Raw genomic sequence first — 14853 nt, 5'->3', positions numbered from 1 at the left:
GACCAGCTCCCTCCGTCACTGCATCCCTGCCATCCTGCACCATGCACGACACAGCCAGTCTCTGCCTGGTTCATAGCCTAGAGCTTCCATCCATTGCCCACTCCCCGAAGGCTGCCACCTGCCTCAGATGGGTGTGACACTCTCTGGGTTAGGGATGGGCTTCTTTAGGGCAGCCTGCATTGCCAGGGAGTGCCCCTACTTCCCATCTCTGAGCACTGGCGACCTCACACTTGTCCGGGGGAAGGACATCCACCCTGCTGGCACATTCACATGGATTTTTCAGACACTCACAATCTTTTGTTCATCTCAGGGATCCTGTAGAATTTTAGTGGAATACTTTTTCATGTAAAAAGAAAGAAAAATAACCTAACGTGGCTAGCCTGCCTGTGCCAAATGCTGTGTTAAATTACCTGGTATTGTCTCCCATTATTTTGCAGAGAAATGGTGCCTTGTTTGGAAACCATGTCAATCATGTCACTAGTGATAGGAGAGATTCCCTTCAGCAGACAAATACCACCCACCGTCCCCTGCATGTCCAAAGGCCTTCAATTCCATCTGCAAGCGATACTGAGAACCCAATGTTTCCTCCAGCAGGAAATTCGGTGTATCCTAACCATCATAACCATAATTCCATAGGAAAGCAAGTTCCCAACTCAACAAATGCCAATCTCAATAATGCCAATATGTCCAAAGTTGCTAACGGGAAGCACCCCAGCATTGGAAACCTTGAGCATGTGTCTGAAAATGGGTATCATTCACACCACAAGCATGAGCATGCGCCTCAAAGAAGGTCAAGTATCACAAGGTAACCTTTGATGTATTTGCATTTAGTAGCCTAGCCTCCCACCCGTAGCCTGTCCCACCTGATTCCTTTCCCTTGTCCTCTCTTCTCCCACTTTCTGTTGCCAGTTGCTATTTAGGGTTGAGAAGCATTACAAACAAAATAGGAAGGTGTAAGTATTCTGAGCCTTAGTGGAAAAAGAGAGTTTCTGTTATGTGACCTCCTGTAGTTTCCCTAAAGAACTCTCCATCTGCCCCAGTTCTGTTGACTTGATTGGCAGGTAGCATACCTACATTTTCATAACCTTTGTTGGGAATTTTTACTTTTATCTGATTACATTGTTTTCCCCTCCATATTTTATGCCTTTCCTGGATAGAACCCGCTATTACGAAACTTACACTAGGTATGTTCCCATTCCCCAAAATGTGTGTCAAGTGCTGTGATGTCTGAGTGTCAGAACTGGGTTATTTAAATGCGAAGACAGAAAGAATTCCTTTGAACCAATTATCAAGAAAGCTTTTGTAACTCAGGACCTTACGTGGCAAATAAATGGCTGCCTTTTTGTAGAAAGGGAACTTCACACCCACCCAGATCTGCCTGGGGTTACCGACAGTGTGCCTGACCCAGTTCTTAGAGACCTGGGTTTTATGGGGATGCCAGTTCCCCATTCTACACATCCAGATGGCTCCATAATGCCTCAGGGATGGGCAGAAGGCTCTCCTGGAGTGCTCACAAAGTGGGGTCAGCCCCTAGACCATTGGGATCAGAAGGTGGGCACCAGTCACTTAGGAAGCACCATTGGCCTAAATTGGGGGCTGTGAATGAAAAAGTTGGTTTCCTTGAGCTCTCAGTGTTGCATGGATAAGGGCAGGCTCAAGAGCAGCTTCTAGCTCTGGTGGCTCCTGTCTAGGGATCTTAGGGTGTGACAAACTAGATTCACCTTTGTCCGGAGCAGAGGATACAGGAGGAGGGGGGTGAGCACTAGTACACTTATACACTGACTGGCCGTGTGTGTGCTGATCAACTTAGCAGGCTGCTCCACTACACTGATGCAAGTCCAATCTCACCCCACTTTTTCCTGACTGTAGGTCTGATTCTGGTGACGGGCAGCTCCCTACTATTTGCCGGGAAGGCTCTGAGGGGTATGACTACTTCAGGGAGCAGCACTGCTTGGAGGAGCAGGAGTATTTCAGTGGTGATGAGTACTATGAGGACGACTGTATGCTGGTGGGGAGCAGGTGAGCTCACTTCCACTGTGGGCCCAGATGAGATCTCCCAGAATGCCCCCCTCTTGAGACCAAGGGAACAGCAGCACCAGAGAGCTCGCTCAGGCCCTGGGACCGTGAATGGGAGGAGAAGGGAGAGGCCTAGGGGAGGGAGCCTTTAGGCCTTCCCCCCACATTGGGGCTGTGCAATGCTTCGGAGATTTTTCAGGGACAGTAAAAACTTCTCAAGCAGCATTTTGAACTTCATGGATCGTTTTTAAGAAGAGGGAACAGTTTCACACTGGACAGTAGCAGCCAGGCAGCTTTGGGTCCAGGAGAGTCACACAGAGGGGGCAGGAGGACCTCTGAAGCTTGGGCACAGGGGGAGGTGGGAATTGTCCTCAGAAAGGGGCAGACAGACATGCTTGACACCTCCCCCCCAGCCTTCTATGGCCAATTTATCTTTTTTTCCTAGCATAGCATTCCCCCCAAATAGAAGGTAATCAGAAAACATGAAGTGTGTGCTCGGCCACAGACCATTAAAAGAGCAGCATGAAACTGAGTGAGGGAGGATGCTGTGACCATTTCTTGTGCCTCAGTTTTCATGGAAAAAGAGGCTTTTGTTAGCACTCTCCCTGAAATGAGCCTAGTAGAAGGCGTGGAGAGGAGCCCCAGGACCCAATAGTGCTCTGAGGACCAGCCTGGCCTTTCCGTAAGACAGAGCTGGGCCTGCAGGGCAGGTTGTTCTGCTGTCTGGATGAGGCTCTTATTTATTCACTCTCTTAGTGTATTTTTCATACCCAGGCAAGCCTACGAGTTCTATAACAGATGCCCAGGCAACAGCTTGGACTTTGAGAGGCCATGGGGTTATCATCATCCACACAGCTTCTTGGAGGAGGATGACTCACCCATCTGCTATGAATCCAAGAGGTCTCCGAGGAGACGACTGCTGCCTCCTACCCCTACATGTGAGACCCTTTGTGGTGGGGGTGGGGAAGGGCTTCCTGGCCTTTGCTGCTGTCTCCTCTGTAGCCTGCTGGGAGAGCTGCTCTCCTTCCCAGAGCCTGGGGCCTACAAAAGAGCCTCAGAGAGGGTCCCCCAGAGAGGCGTGGAGCCACCCCTGCATGGTTTCTTTTCTTGCTTTCTTCCCTGTCCTTTTTCTTTCTCCTTTGGTTTCTTTCTCACCTCTTTTCCCCCTTGTTTCCTACTTGCGTGCCTTAGCCCTGAGCTCATCCATCTGGGTCATCTCTCCCCACCTCACGGTCATCTTCAGTGTAAAGGAGGTTGCTGGCAGCTCCCCTGCCTGGGAACAGCTGCCCCAGCCTCACAGGGGATGCTTTTAGCTCTGACTCTGTGACAAGGTTGAGGCAGTGGGCCAGGGTCAAGGCAGTGGACCAGGGTCACACAGCTAGGAAGAGTGAAGTTCTCAGCTCAAGCCCAAGTTTTCTGAGCCCCAAATCAGCAGCCCTCCTCCCATACCATAAAATGACACCATGGAATAAGTCCATAATTCTCTTCAGCCCCCCACTTCAACCCAAAACAAACTCCATTACAGCCTCCACACATGAGAAGTGAACCTTCTGGCCCAACTCTGTTTTACGGGAGAAGCTTCTGGGGATGTAGGATAGGACCCATGTCAGTCCATCCAGGCATGGACCGTGCTCACTGCCAGGTGCAGAGAGATCAGAGGCCAGCGGCCATGCCATAGTTCCTGTCTTGTCCAAGCCTAACCTAGGCAGGAATCTGCACCCCGCCCCAACATCCAGACAAGTGAAACCTCCGTAAGGACCACTTGGCTACCTGCAGAGGTGACCCATTCCATGGGTGACTCCAGTGCCTTGTTACAAGGGTTTCCTGACCCAAAGGCCAAGTCTGTCTCACACTAGAGTCAGTTTCCTTGGCCTTGTGTGACTTTCCAGCTCCCGGGGCACCCAGAGCAGCTTTCTGCAGCCTTCCAGGCTCACAATGGTGCCACAGGCAGGGTGGACAGTGTTTGCTCCTGTCTTTTGCTCTCACCAAGGGGCCTTTGACAGGCATTGCAAGCCTTGGACTGTGCCTGGGATACATGTGCACATCCTCACATACCACACACATACACACACACACACACCCCACCCAGTACCCACACATATGCCACATACAGACAGACACATCACACATCTATGTGCCACCATACACTGCCCATGCCCCACATGGACACACACTACACTACATGCACAGCACACATACCACACAGCTATGTACTGTCCACACATATGCCACATGCATGTGTGCACACCCACCCACACGCATACATACAGAGCAATCCTGGCTTCCCATATGGATCCAGACCTAACTAAGGTTGGTGAGAAGGGAAGGAATCTTCCGTTACAACTGTCGCAGGTTTGTTGATTTTAGTCTTGGGGCAGAAACCTACCCCTGGAGCCCATAAGCAGAGTTCCACAATTAATATTTAATTGCTACAGTTCCTAACATTTGTTAACAAATTTGTCTTCCTGCCCTCCTGAATAGCGTGGGAGAGGCCTGGAGAGGAGTCCAGAAGGGCCCTCCGGCCACTGTGGTTTCCAAGCAGGGGCCTCTTTCACTTGGTTAATAAGAAATCAGAAAAAAACCAAAGCAGGTCTGGTGTTTAGTGAAAGAGTTGGGGTCAATTTGCATAAGAGCACAGAAGGTCCTTTGGAGGAGATTCTTCCGGGTAGGAATTCAAATTGGGTCATTGGGAGGGAGCCTGACAAGCCCCCTCTGCTTCCTGAGCCCTTGGGGCCATGCTGCCAGGAGTCTGGCTCCCTGGGTGTGGAAGGATCCAGCTGATCTTGGAGGTGACTGGGGGGAGGGCCCCTCTGCCTTTCTCTCAGAGCTCTGGATCCCCTTCTTTACAGTGAAGGGCTTAGGAGCACCCTTTTTATTTATGTTATTGCTTCACATTTTTCTTCAAATGTCACCAAACCATCTAGTCCACCCTGTGATCAAACAAGAAGCTTCTAGATTTTTTTTCCCCTTTAAACTTTAAAACCACAAAATCCTAAGAGGTTGAGATTGTCTTGCTGTGTTGGCCTTGGGCCCAAAGATTCAGGCTGGAGTAGCCAGGGTTTCCTCACTAACCCTGTGACCTGAGCCTCCATTTTCTCTCTGTTCAGTGGGATGGTAAGGCTTCCACTGCCATCCTCACAGAGCTGCAAGAGGAGATGCCTCACCTAGGCTGGGAAGGGGGACCTCCTGTCACTGACACCTCTGAATCCTCTCCTCTTACAGATTTGGACATTAAGGCACAGAGAGTTTAAGTGACTTGCCCAAGGTCACTCAGTCTTTCAGACTCCTAGGTCCAATGCTCTCCATCACCTGTGCAGTCCTCCAAATTACTGCTCTGGATGGGATATGAGCTTATGCGGAGTGGAAAGGAAGGGAATCAGTATCATGCTCCTTCTGTGGGCCAGGATGCCGAACGCTTTTACAACTATCTCATTTGATCCTCACAACTGCCCCAGAAGTAGGTGTGATTGTTATCCCCATTTTACAGTTGAGGAAACCGAGGCAGACTTGCTCAGGGTCACATAGGCAAAACATGTCTGAGGTTGGATTTGAACTCAGGTCTTTCAGACCCGAGGCTCTGTGCTCTGTCCACTGTTCTTTCTAGTTCCCTCTCACAGTCCATGGGAGTAGAGAGGGGCAGGGATCTGCTCATTTACTAAAGAGGGGTAGGTTATAGACATAACAAGGCTGAGATTTAGTGTAGGGTGTGTGTCTGTTCCAGTGGTTTTCGCCTTTGCTGGATCCTCCTCCTGATCACACCTTCTAACCTTGGGTGTCCCCAGAGCTCCTGTCCTGGGCCCTCTTCTCTTTCTGTATTATTTCCCTGTGTGATCTCATCAGCCCCTAGTACACTGAATTATCATCTCCGTGCTGATGATTCTCAAGTCTACCTTTTCTGCCCCCATCTCTCTCCTAACTTCTAGTTTCACATGTCCAGCAGCCTTTCATAGACATCCTAAACGCATTCGTTATCTGTCACCCTAACCCCCCCTCCTCCGCCCTCCCCTTTTACTGCAGAGGGCGGGCTGCACCATGCTCCCAGGCCCTCGGTGCCAATGCCTGTCGATTTCACCTTGGCAGCATCTCTCCTACCCTGGTGCACACCCTCATCACATCCCGCCTGGACCACTGCAGTGGCTGCTGGGAGGTCTGACAGCCTCCAGTTTTCCCCCACTCCAGTCCATTCTCTGTTCAGCCATGGAAATGATTTTCCTAAAGCCTAGGTCTGATAATGTCACCCCCTCAACTCCCCACACCCTGGCCCCTCTCAGTAAACTCCAGTGGCTTCCTGTTACCTCCAGGAGCAAATACAAAATGCTCAATTCAGCATTCGAAGCCCTCTATAATGCAGCCTCCTCCCATCTTCCAGTCTTCTTACACCTGACTCCTCAGTATATACCCTCTGATCCAGTGAGATGGGCTTCCTGTGAACAAAACACTGCCTTTCTCAGCTCTGGGCTGTGCTCCCTCCTCATCTCTGCCTCCCCGTTTCCTTCCAGTCCCAGACAGAATCCCATCTTGTACAGGAAGCTTCCCCAACCCCTCTCAGTTCCAATGCCTTCCACCTCTGAATCACCTCCTATTTATCCTACAGCTTGTCCATCTATTCTTGCTTGTTGTCTCCCCCATTAGATGATAAGCTTGTTGAGGACAGGAAGTGTCTTTGGCCTGTCTTTGTAGCCCCTGCACTTGTAGCACACTCCCTGGCACACAGGAGGTGAGTGATGAAGATTCATGGACTGACTGGCTTTTCAGACCCCCAGGCTTGACACCCAAAAACACTTGCTCTGAAGCCAGACAATCTGGGTTCAAATCCCACCTTTGACACTGTTTACTTTCTGTGTGACCTTGTACAGGTCACATGATCTCCAGGAGTCTCAAGTTTCCTCATTTGTAAAATAAGAAGATTAGAATTGTAATTCTGAGTGTCCTTCCTGTGCTAGATCTGTTATCCTTTGCCCTATCTTAATGGAACCAGAGAGAGTCTCTGAAAGGCTGTTTGCAATGCCCAGTGCTGAGAAGAAAGATGTCCGATGCGATGTTTGGGAGGACCTGAGAATCCTGAGGAAGGGGCACTGCCCAGGTGGTCAGCCACAGTGAGGAGCAGAGACCTGACTCATTCATTCACTGGTCCTGGGAGCAGCTATTAACTGAATAGCCTCTGGAAGGAAAAAAGGGAGAGAAGAAGAAGGAAGGAAGGAAGGAAGGAAGGAAGGAAGGAAGGAAGGAAGGAAGGAAGGAAGGAAGGAAGGAAGGAAGGAAGGAAGGAAGGAAGGAGGGAAGGAAGGAAGGAAGGAAGGAAGGAGGAAGGAAGGAAAGGAGGGAAGGAAGGAAGGAGGGAAGAAGGGAAGGAAGGAAGGAAGGGAAGGAAGAAGGAGGGAGGGAGTTTGTAGAAAGGAAGAAGTATGCACTTATGAGGCACTTACTTCGTGCCAGGCATTGTGCTAAGCACTTTACAAGTATTATATAGTTTAATCCTCACATAAATTCTGAGAGGTAGGTACTGTTATTATCTCCATTTTACAGTTGAGGAAACTAAGGCAGACAGGTTAAGTGACTTGCCCAGACTCCCACAACTAAGAAATATCTGACTCCATGAGAATTCAGGGCCTAAGGTGAGCCCAGGGCTCCAAGGCCCACAGACCTTCAGAACTGAAAGGACCTCAGACCTATACTGGCCCATAAGGGGTTGTGTAGCCTTTTCTGAGCACCCAAGGCAGTCAGTTCCACCATCAGGAAGGAGCTCTCCCTTATCTCCCTCTGCAGCTCACACCCATTGTTCCTCATTCTTTCCTTTGGGGCTTAGAAGAACAAGTCTGACCCACCCCCATATGACAGCCTTTTGGATATGGAGACAGCCCTCATGCCCCCTTCCCCTTTGCACCAATCTAGCTGTGAGATGAGAAGGGCCTGGACTAGGCAGTGCTTGACAACAGGGAGAGAAAGGAGCCAGCACTGCAGCACAAGGAGTTGTAGAAACAGAACTGGTGGGCCTTGGTCCCTGGACCTGGGGGCGAGGGAGGGGGAAGAGCCAAAGACAGGAACTACATCAGTTCTATTGTGTAAAAAAGGCATTTTAGTCTAATGTAAAAACTTCGAGATCCTTGGGCTGTGAAAGCAGGATGTTGCCATGAATGGAATTCAGCACATTCAGTGCCGTAAACACTGAGTAGCTGCTCTGTAAGCACAGACGGGGGCTGGGGAAATAGCTAGTCCATAGAAGACACAGTCCTTACTCTTGTGGTGCTTACAGATTCGGGGATGATCTGACACATGTAAAAGTAACTCTCATACAGAATTCTCCATGATGATATATCAGCAGTTCTGATCCACTGAAGGAAGTGTGCTCACCAGTCAAAGTGAATAAGAAGCAAAGGCTAGAGGAAGACAGGGCAGAGGCCAGTGATTGGCTGCAGGATAGAGTAGTGGGAGGAATGAGGCAGAAAGGCAGCCCTGAACTGTAGGGGACCTTGACTGCCACAAACACATTCTTAAACTTGGTGAAGAATCAGAAGCTGCTGAAAAGATTTGAGCAGGGAGATGGAAGGACCTACTTGTTCATAGAGATGAACAGTCTGAAGGATGACGTGCAGGGGGACGAGGCCAGAAGCTGTGTTAGAAGGTGATTACAACATTTTAGATCAGTCACAGCGGGCACCTCTATAAGTGTGGTGGTTGTGGGAATAGGGAGGAGATAATAGTAGTGGGAGATGGGGGCTCAAATGAGTAGGACGGAATAATTAACTAGATGAGATGTGAGGATGGTGAGGAAGGAAAGAGTGCTGAGCTGCCCTTGATGAATTCGGGGCAGCCAGTCCAGATGAACACCCTCCTCTGGCATGGAACAGCTGGCAGACCAAGTTCATATCTTTGAAAGACTGGGATGAACCAGAGAATGATTAGGATCAAAAAATAGCAAATGTTGTTGTGAACTTCAGCAAAATTCTAGAATGCATCTTTAAAGGGGTGGTTGGCGACATAGAAAGCGATGATTTCAGAGAGCCAGCTTGGCTTGATCAAGAATAAGTCATGCTAGACTAAAATGATTGCCATTTTTGACAGGGCTACTAGACTGGTTAAAGAAGGGAATGCCAAAGATTGACTCTGCCAAGATTTTACAAAGCACTAATAAATCCTCCCAAGTTGTTATTTTAGAAGAAAGTGATGAGGTGTGGAATAAGTATTAGTACACCTATGTAGATTTGGAACTGGTCAAGTGACTGGGCCAGAAGAGTAATCATTGATTCGATGTTATCTTGGAAGGAGTCTGGGATTTGTGTATGGCCCTTTCTTAAATCATTTAACTGGATGATATAATTGATAAATACCAGATTTGCAAATAACCCCAAACTGGGAGGAGACAGTGGGAACTCAGAAGTATCTTGATGGGCTAGAAAATGGGGCCAAGTCAAATAGGAGGAAATTTGATAGAAGTAATCATGAAGTCTTATATGCAAAGTCTTCAACTTTGCGTCTGTAGAGCAGGGAAGACACGGCCATACAGCCCTGCGCTGGAAAATTGTGGGCTGCAAACTGTATGTGAGTCAACGGTGTCTTAACATGAATAGAAAGAAACCTTAGTGTTTAAGGCAAGGCAAGCAGTGAGGTTGTGTGATAGAGCATAGGAGTCAAGAAAACCTGAATTCACATCCTGCTTCAGACACTTACGAGCTGTGTGTGATCCCCAGCAATTCATTTAACCAGCCTGCCTCAGTTTCCTTAACTGTAAAATGGAGATAATAATAGCACCCACCTTACAGAGTTGTGAGGGTCAAATAAGATAATATCTGAAAAGTTTCGGTGACTTGTCCAAGGTTACACAGACATTAAATGGCAAAAAGCAGGATTTGAACCCAATTCCTCTGACTTAAAATCCTGTGTTCTTTCACCTCTAAATTACAATGTGGTCCCAACAGTGAGCCTAGTTTGGAATGTTGAGCATAGATGGTGGGGCACTGGGTGAAACAGCTGAAAAGAAAGGTTGGAGTCAGCTAATGGTAAGCTTAGAATGCTGGGATGAGATGGGATTTTATCCTGCAGACATTAAGGAGCCCCTGAAGATGTTTGAGCAGGAGTTCTGTGACTAGGAGTGTGCTTTACTGCTGAGACTCTCTGCAGTGGACATAATGGCAGCTCTTGAACTCTTAGTTTGAATCTTTTTGACCTGCAGAAGCTAGTCTCAGGTCACCAAGATCCTCTTAGGGCTCACAGATGGATCTTGACCCAGCCTGTTCCCACTAGCCCCCCCCTTCTCCCCAGGTTGAGGATGGCACCTCCTCGGGGTGAGGATGGCACCCTCCTCAGGATTTGCCAGCGTCCCACGTACCCACTTTCATCAGTGAGGAAGATCCTGCTGTAACAGAACCAGAGGAAAACAAACCGAGAAGTAGAAGCAGTATGTAGGAAACACTCACTTTAGCCCATACACTACCCAGGATGCGCATTTGTGTCTTCTGTTCATCCAAAATGCCTTTGGCACCAGATGCAGGTGTCAATTCCTGCCTGGGAAAAGACTGGCTTCAGTCGTAGAGGATGACTGTGACTTGTCATTGCTTCCGGCGCCGCTGCCTTTGGTCATCTCTCCTCTGAGGGCCGTCTTCTCCTAAGGTACAATGCAGAAGTGATAAACTGAGGATCCTTGGACATACCCCACAACTTGATTTATTGTTGCAGAAACTAGAACTCGTCTCCCCTCCCTTCCTGCTGAATTAATGAGGTTTTATTAGTTGTTTATGTTTAATAGTTTTAATTTTACTTAAAATATTTTAAATGTTGACTTAATAATTGTTTACAATTGTTATTAAAGCAAGTTTTACTCCTCTTGAATCCATCGCTGTTACATCCAGTAATTTCCTTTGGGTCTGCTTTGCTTGAAGTGCTAGGCTGTGACTCCTTGAGCTCTTTTTCATGACTAAATGAAATATTATTGTTATTTCCCAGCAAATCGGAGGTCATCCTTCAACTTTGAGTGCCTGCGTAGGCAGAGCAGTCAAGATGAGATCACTCTGTCTCCTTCCTTCCATCATCGTGCAGCTTTGCCCTTACACCTGATGCAGCAGCAGGTAAGACCCTCCCCAACACACTCATGAGACCTAGAAGGTGGCCCACCCCTCCTGAGCCCCCTTTCCACTAGCCTGACAGCTCCCTGAAGCGCGGTCCCATCTTCTTTCGTTTCTTCTGTATTCCTGCCCAAAGCTCCTGATGATAGGGAACTTTGCATAAAGTAGGTCCCCAGTGAGTGGTGGGCCCTGCGTAATGGTGCCAGAATTTCTAGTAGTGTTTGCCCTCAGTTATTTACTTGGGTGGTCTCTTCTTCACTAGCTAAAAATTCTGGGTTTCCCCCTAGATTCAGCAAGTGTCCTAGAACTTAGTTTCTTAATTTAACTGAGCCCTATTTTTTGCATTTCCTTTAAAAACCTTAATATCTGGATTCCCCTGTGAAACTGTGACTCACTATAAGTGATGATGTAACTGCATTTCATAGAAAGGAAAACAAAAAAAATCTGGATTATCTGCAATGAGGGTTAACCATTATAGGAATCCTAAGGCTTCCCAATGCCTTTCTTTCTTTCCTCAGATCATGGCAGTTGCAGGCCTGGATTCTAGTAAGGCTCAGAAATACTCACCAAGTCACTCAACCCGGTCATGGGCTACTCCACCAGCCACCCCTCCATACAAGGACCGGACTCCTTACTATACTCCCCTGATACAAGTAGAACGGTCAGACTCCCTAGATCAGATGAATGGAAGCCTGCCTTCTTTACACCGGAGCTCCTGGTACACAGACGACCCTGATATTTCCTATCGGACATTCACACCAGCCAGTCTGACCATCCCCAGTGACTTCAGGCACAAGCACAGTGACAAACAGAGAAGTGCGGATAGCTTGGTAGAAGCTGTGAGTACTAAGCGATTATTTAAGCCATGGGCTTTTCAAGGAGTCTGGCACAGAAAATGTTCAGGCACCTCTGTACTGAGCCTTTGTGAATGCCAGGAGGACAGCCATGCTGTTTTACTAACTGTCTCTTGGTGCCCAGCAGAGAGACTTTCTCTATGAAATGAGGCATCAGTTCTCTGCTGGGCCCTCAGGGAGGCAGAGGCGATGACTATGTAAAGCATTGCCTCCTCAGGCCTCTGGAAGTTGTTTGGGGGTTCTTTGTAGGTGAAGAATAAGTCTTTCCTCAGCCCTTGTGAGTGGGCTTTTTTTTTTTAAGCCGTGTTGCAGTTCTGGATTCTTGGAGCTTTCTCCTAAGTCTAAATGGTGTAGTGTTGAGTAGCGTGTTTCTTTTTTAATGTAACAAATTAGCCCATGAGTTTCTCCTTACAACCTCTTTCTAATTTGCCACCTACCCTGTGCACAAAAATCATGTCATACTTTGCTTTGCAGGTCCTGATCTCGGAAGGCTTAGGTCGCTATGCCAGGGACCCTAAATTTGTGTCTGCTACGAAGCATGAAATCGCTGATGCTTGTGACATGACCATCGATGAGATGGAGAGTGCAGCCAGTAACCTTCTGAACGGCAGCGTGAGCAATGGGGCCAATGGCGACATGTGTCCCATTTTCAATAGACGAGATGATGAATTTCCTGACTTTGGTCCCGGTTACAGTGATGAGGAAGCAGACCCTGGTCGATATGAAGAGGACTTGGCCGATGAGATGATATGCATCACGACCTTATAGTGTTTAGAGAGAACCTTGCTGCAATGTAAATAATGGGTGGCGTGAAAAAGGGCCTCGCGGCAGCCAGTAGCTAATCTGACTGGTCCAGATGAAGGCCCCTTTCAAGGAAGCCATAAACCTGTTAGGGAGTCTGCCTGGGAAAGGTCTCTGTCCCAGAGGCTGGTGTCCCTCACGGGGAACAGCCCTGTTGAACCAAAGCAGGTTCAAACCACCCTTTTGGAGAGGAAGAAGTTAAGTGTTACATCTTGCCTGTCTTTCAAATCTACACCACTGTCTTTGAGAGAGGTTTTTGTGATAAGCATTTGTCAGTGCCACGGTGTGTCCTCTCACACACACAGTAGGTAAGGATGAAAGGTGATGCAGCCACAGCTGGCCGTGTCCTTATCTTGTCAGCCCTCTAGCATATCAAGTCACTGTGTCCAACTGGCCATATCCATCTGAACTCTCCCTTCTTTACTCTCCCCCAAAATTGTATCCTGATTTCTCATCCTCTTCTGAAATGTATCATGTCAGACTCTACCTATCACAGGTACAAAAAGGGAAAACACCCCCCAATTCTGTTATGTAACACCAGTTTACATAGGAAAATATCATTGCGATAGTCTGTTTTCTGACTGTCACATTAAGGGCAAATCTACACTGGAATAACTGCATTCTTACCAATGCAATCACAACCAGGTAAACTTAGCATTAGATGAGATCATTTGTTTAAAGAAATATCCTAGAGATTTCCTGTACATGACTTGTAACATACTTTAATTTGTATTTGTAAAGAGATGGTCTATATTTTGTAATTATTGTACCATAATGGAGCTGCAGCAATATCCATGCATCTGAATTATTGTGATTCTCCACTGAATCCTTGAGACGGAAGAATACTTACCTGTATTTTTACTTAGGATGTAGAGAGCTACAGGAGAGGATTTAAACCGAGCCACCTCTTTTTGCTTCAATGTGAATTTCTTTAGAAAGCAGAATTTTGAGTTCAAAGAAACTTGACACAATGAGATTTTCTAAAATATTTTGAGTTGGTACCAATCTCTCTTTAAATAAGATATGCACAAAATGACTCTTTGCAGTCGTAGATTTGGGAAAGGCCAGTCTGCTTGGAAACGGTGCCCCTTCTAATCCACGGTGGGTTGCCAACATTTCTTGGGTAGCCCTCTCTGCTCAGTGGCAGTTATTGAAGATGGTTGAGCCCATTGGGTTGACCTGGTAGCATTTATAATAGCCGGGGTCTTTTCAGGCGACCTTGGAGGCTCTTTCTGCATATCTGTTACAGAAAGGATAATGCAGGCAAATGCAATGTCTAGCCATGTCCCCTAGGGACCAGTTATGCTGCTTGTATGGGAGAGAGTAGGGTGCACATAGAAATCTGGGCATTGAACAGGTCCTGATATGTAAAACTAGCATTCTGTCCCCTCTCCCCTTTGTGCTGGTCTGGGAGTTCTCTTTAAAGGGTTTGTTTTTATGCAATTAAATGAGGGCTGAAATTTGGGTTACACTGCAGTGGAACTCCATTGCTGGATTATGAGCCAGTTTGGGGTAAATTCAAACTGTCAAAGGCTTTCTTTTCTTCTTCAAACAGTGACGGGCTTGGCCAAGGTACCTTAGCAGTCGTGCCTGCTCTCAAAGGATGGGAAGCAATGCCAGCTCTTTTTTTTTTTTTTTTTTACATCCTACACAGAAAACCAGTCAGACATTTTGTACATAATGACACTTTGTAATGGAGACCTTACGGACCTCTTCTTGAATCATTCTTATTACAAATCCAGGCAAATACCTTAAGGTTTGTAAAAGAACTATTTCTTGACCTACATAATTTTGTATTAAAATGCAAAATACTCTTCAGAATAAAACTGTGTAATAATTTTATTATACCTGGGAACCTAGTTTACTAAAAACTTTTTACCAGGGATAAATTTAGGAGGGACATTCTTTTAACGGTGGTGGGTAAAGGGAGTGGGTTAGTGGGGAGAGACACCCCATGCATCACAGAGGCAAGTCCTCCCTTCCAGCCATTTTCAGTAGGTCCATGCGCACCACTTACTGGGGATGGGGACATTCCAAGCTGCTGTCCTGGTTTATTCCAGGCATGAGAGACCAGAACATTAAATGAATTAAACACAAAAGGACCCGTTTAACTAAAGCACAAG

At 47.4% G+C, this 14853-nt stretch overlaps 1 protein-coding gene across 10 annotated transcripts in view; it reads left to right on the top strand.

The window, feature by feature from the left end:
* Positions 1-14556, top strand: part of CACNA1D (calcium voltage-gated channel subunit alpha1 D) — a 351834-nt gene extending 337278 nt beyond the window's left edge. For 9 of the 10 annotated variants that reach the window (XM_072599051.1, XM_072599049.1, XM_072599046.1 and 6 more), the window contains 6 exons: positions 438-805; positions 1870-2019; positions 2791-2954; positions 10957-11078; positions 11594-11914; positions 12404-14556. In XM_072599051.1, coding sequence (XP_072455152.1) covers positions 438-805; positions 1870-2019; positions 2791-2954; positions 10957-11078; positions 11594-11914; positions 12404-12697 — 1419 coding nt within the window. In that variant the 3' untranslated portion in view covers positions 12698-14556. Of the gene's footprint in view, positions 1-437; positions 806-1869; positions 2020-2790; positions 2955-10956; positions 11079-11593; positions 11915-12403 lie in introns of those variants that run through there. The other variant, XM_072599053.1, reaches the window with a different exon arrangement.
* The last annotated feature ends 297 nt before the right edge of the window (positions 14557-14853 follow it).

Source organism: Notamacropus eugenii, chromosome 3 (genome assembly GCF_028372415.1).
Source record: "Notamacropus eugenii isolate mMacEug1 chromosome 3, mMacEug1.pri_v2, whole genome shotgun sequence".
NCBI classification, from domain to species: domain Eukaryota; kingdom Metazoa; phylum Chordata; class Mammalia; order Diprotodontia; family Macropodidae; genus Notamacropus; species Notamacropus eugenii.
This window is presented reverse-complemented; position numbering and strand designations above follow the sequence as displayed.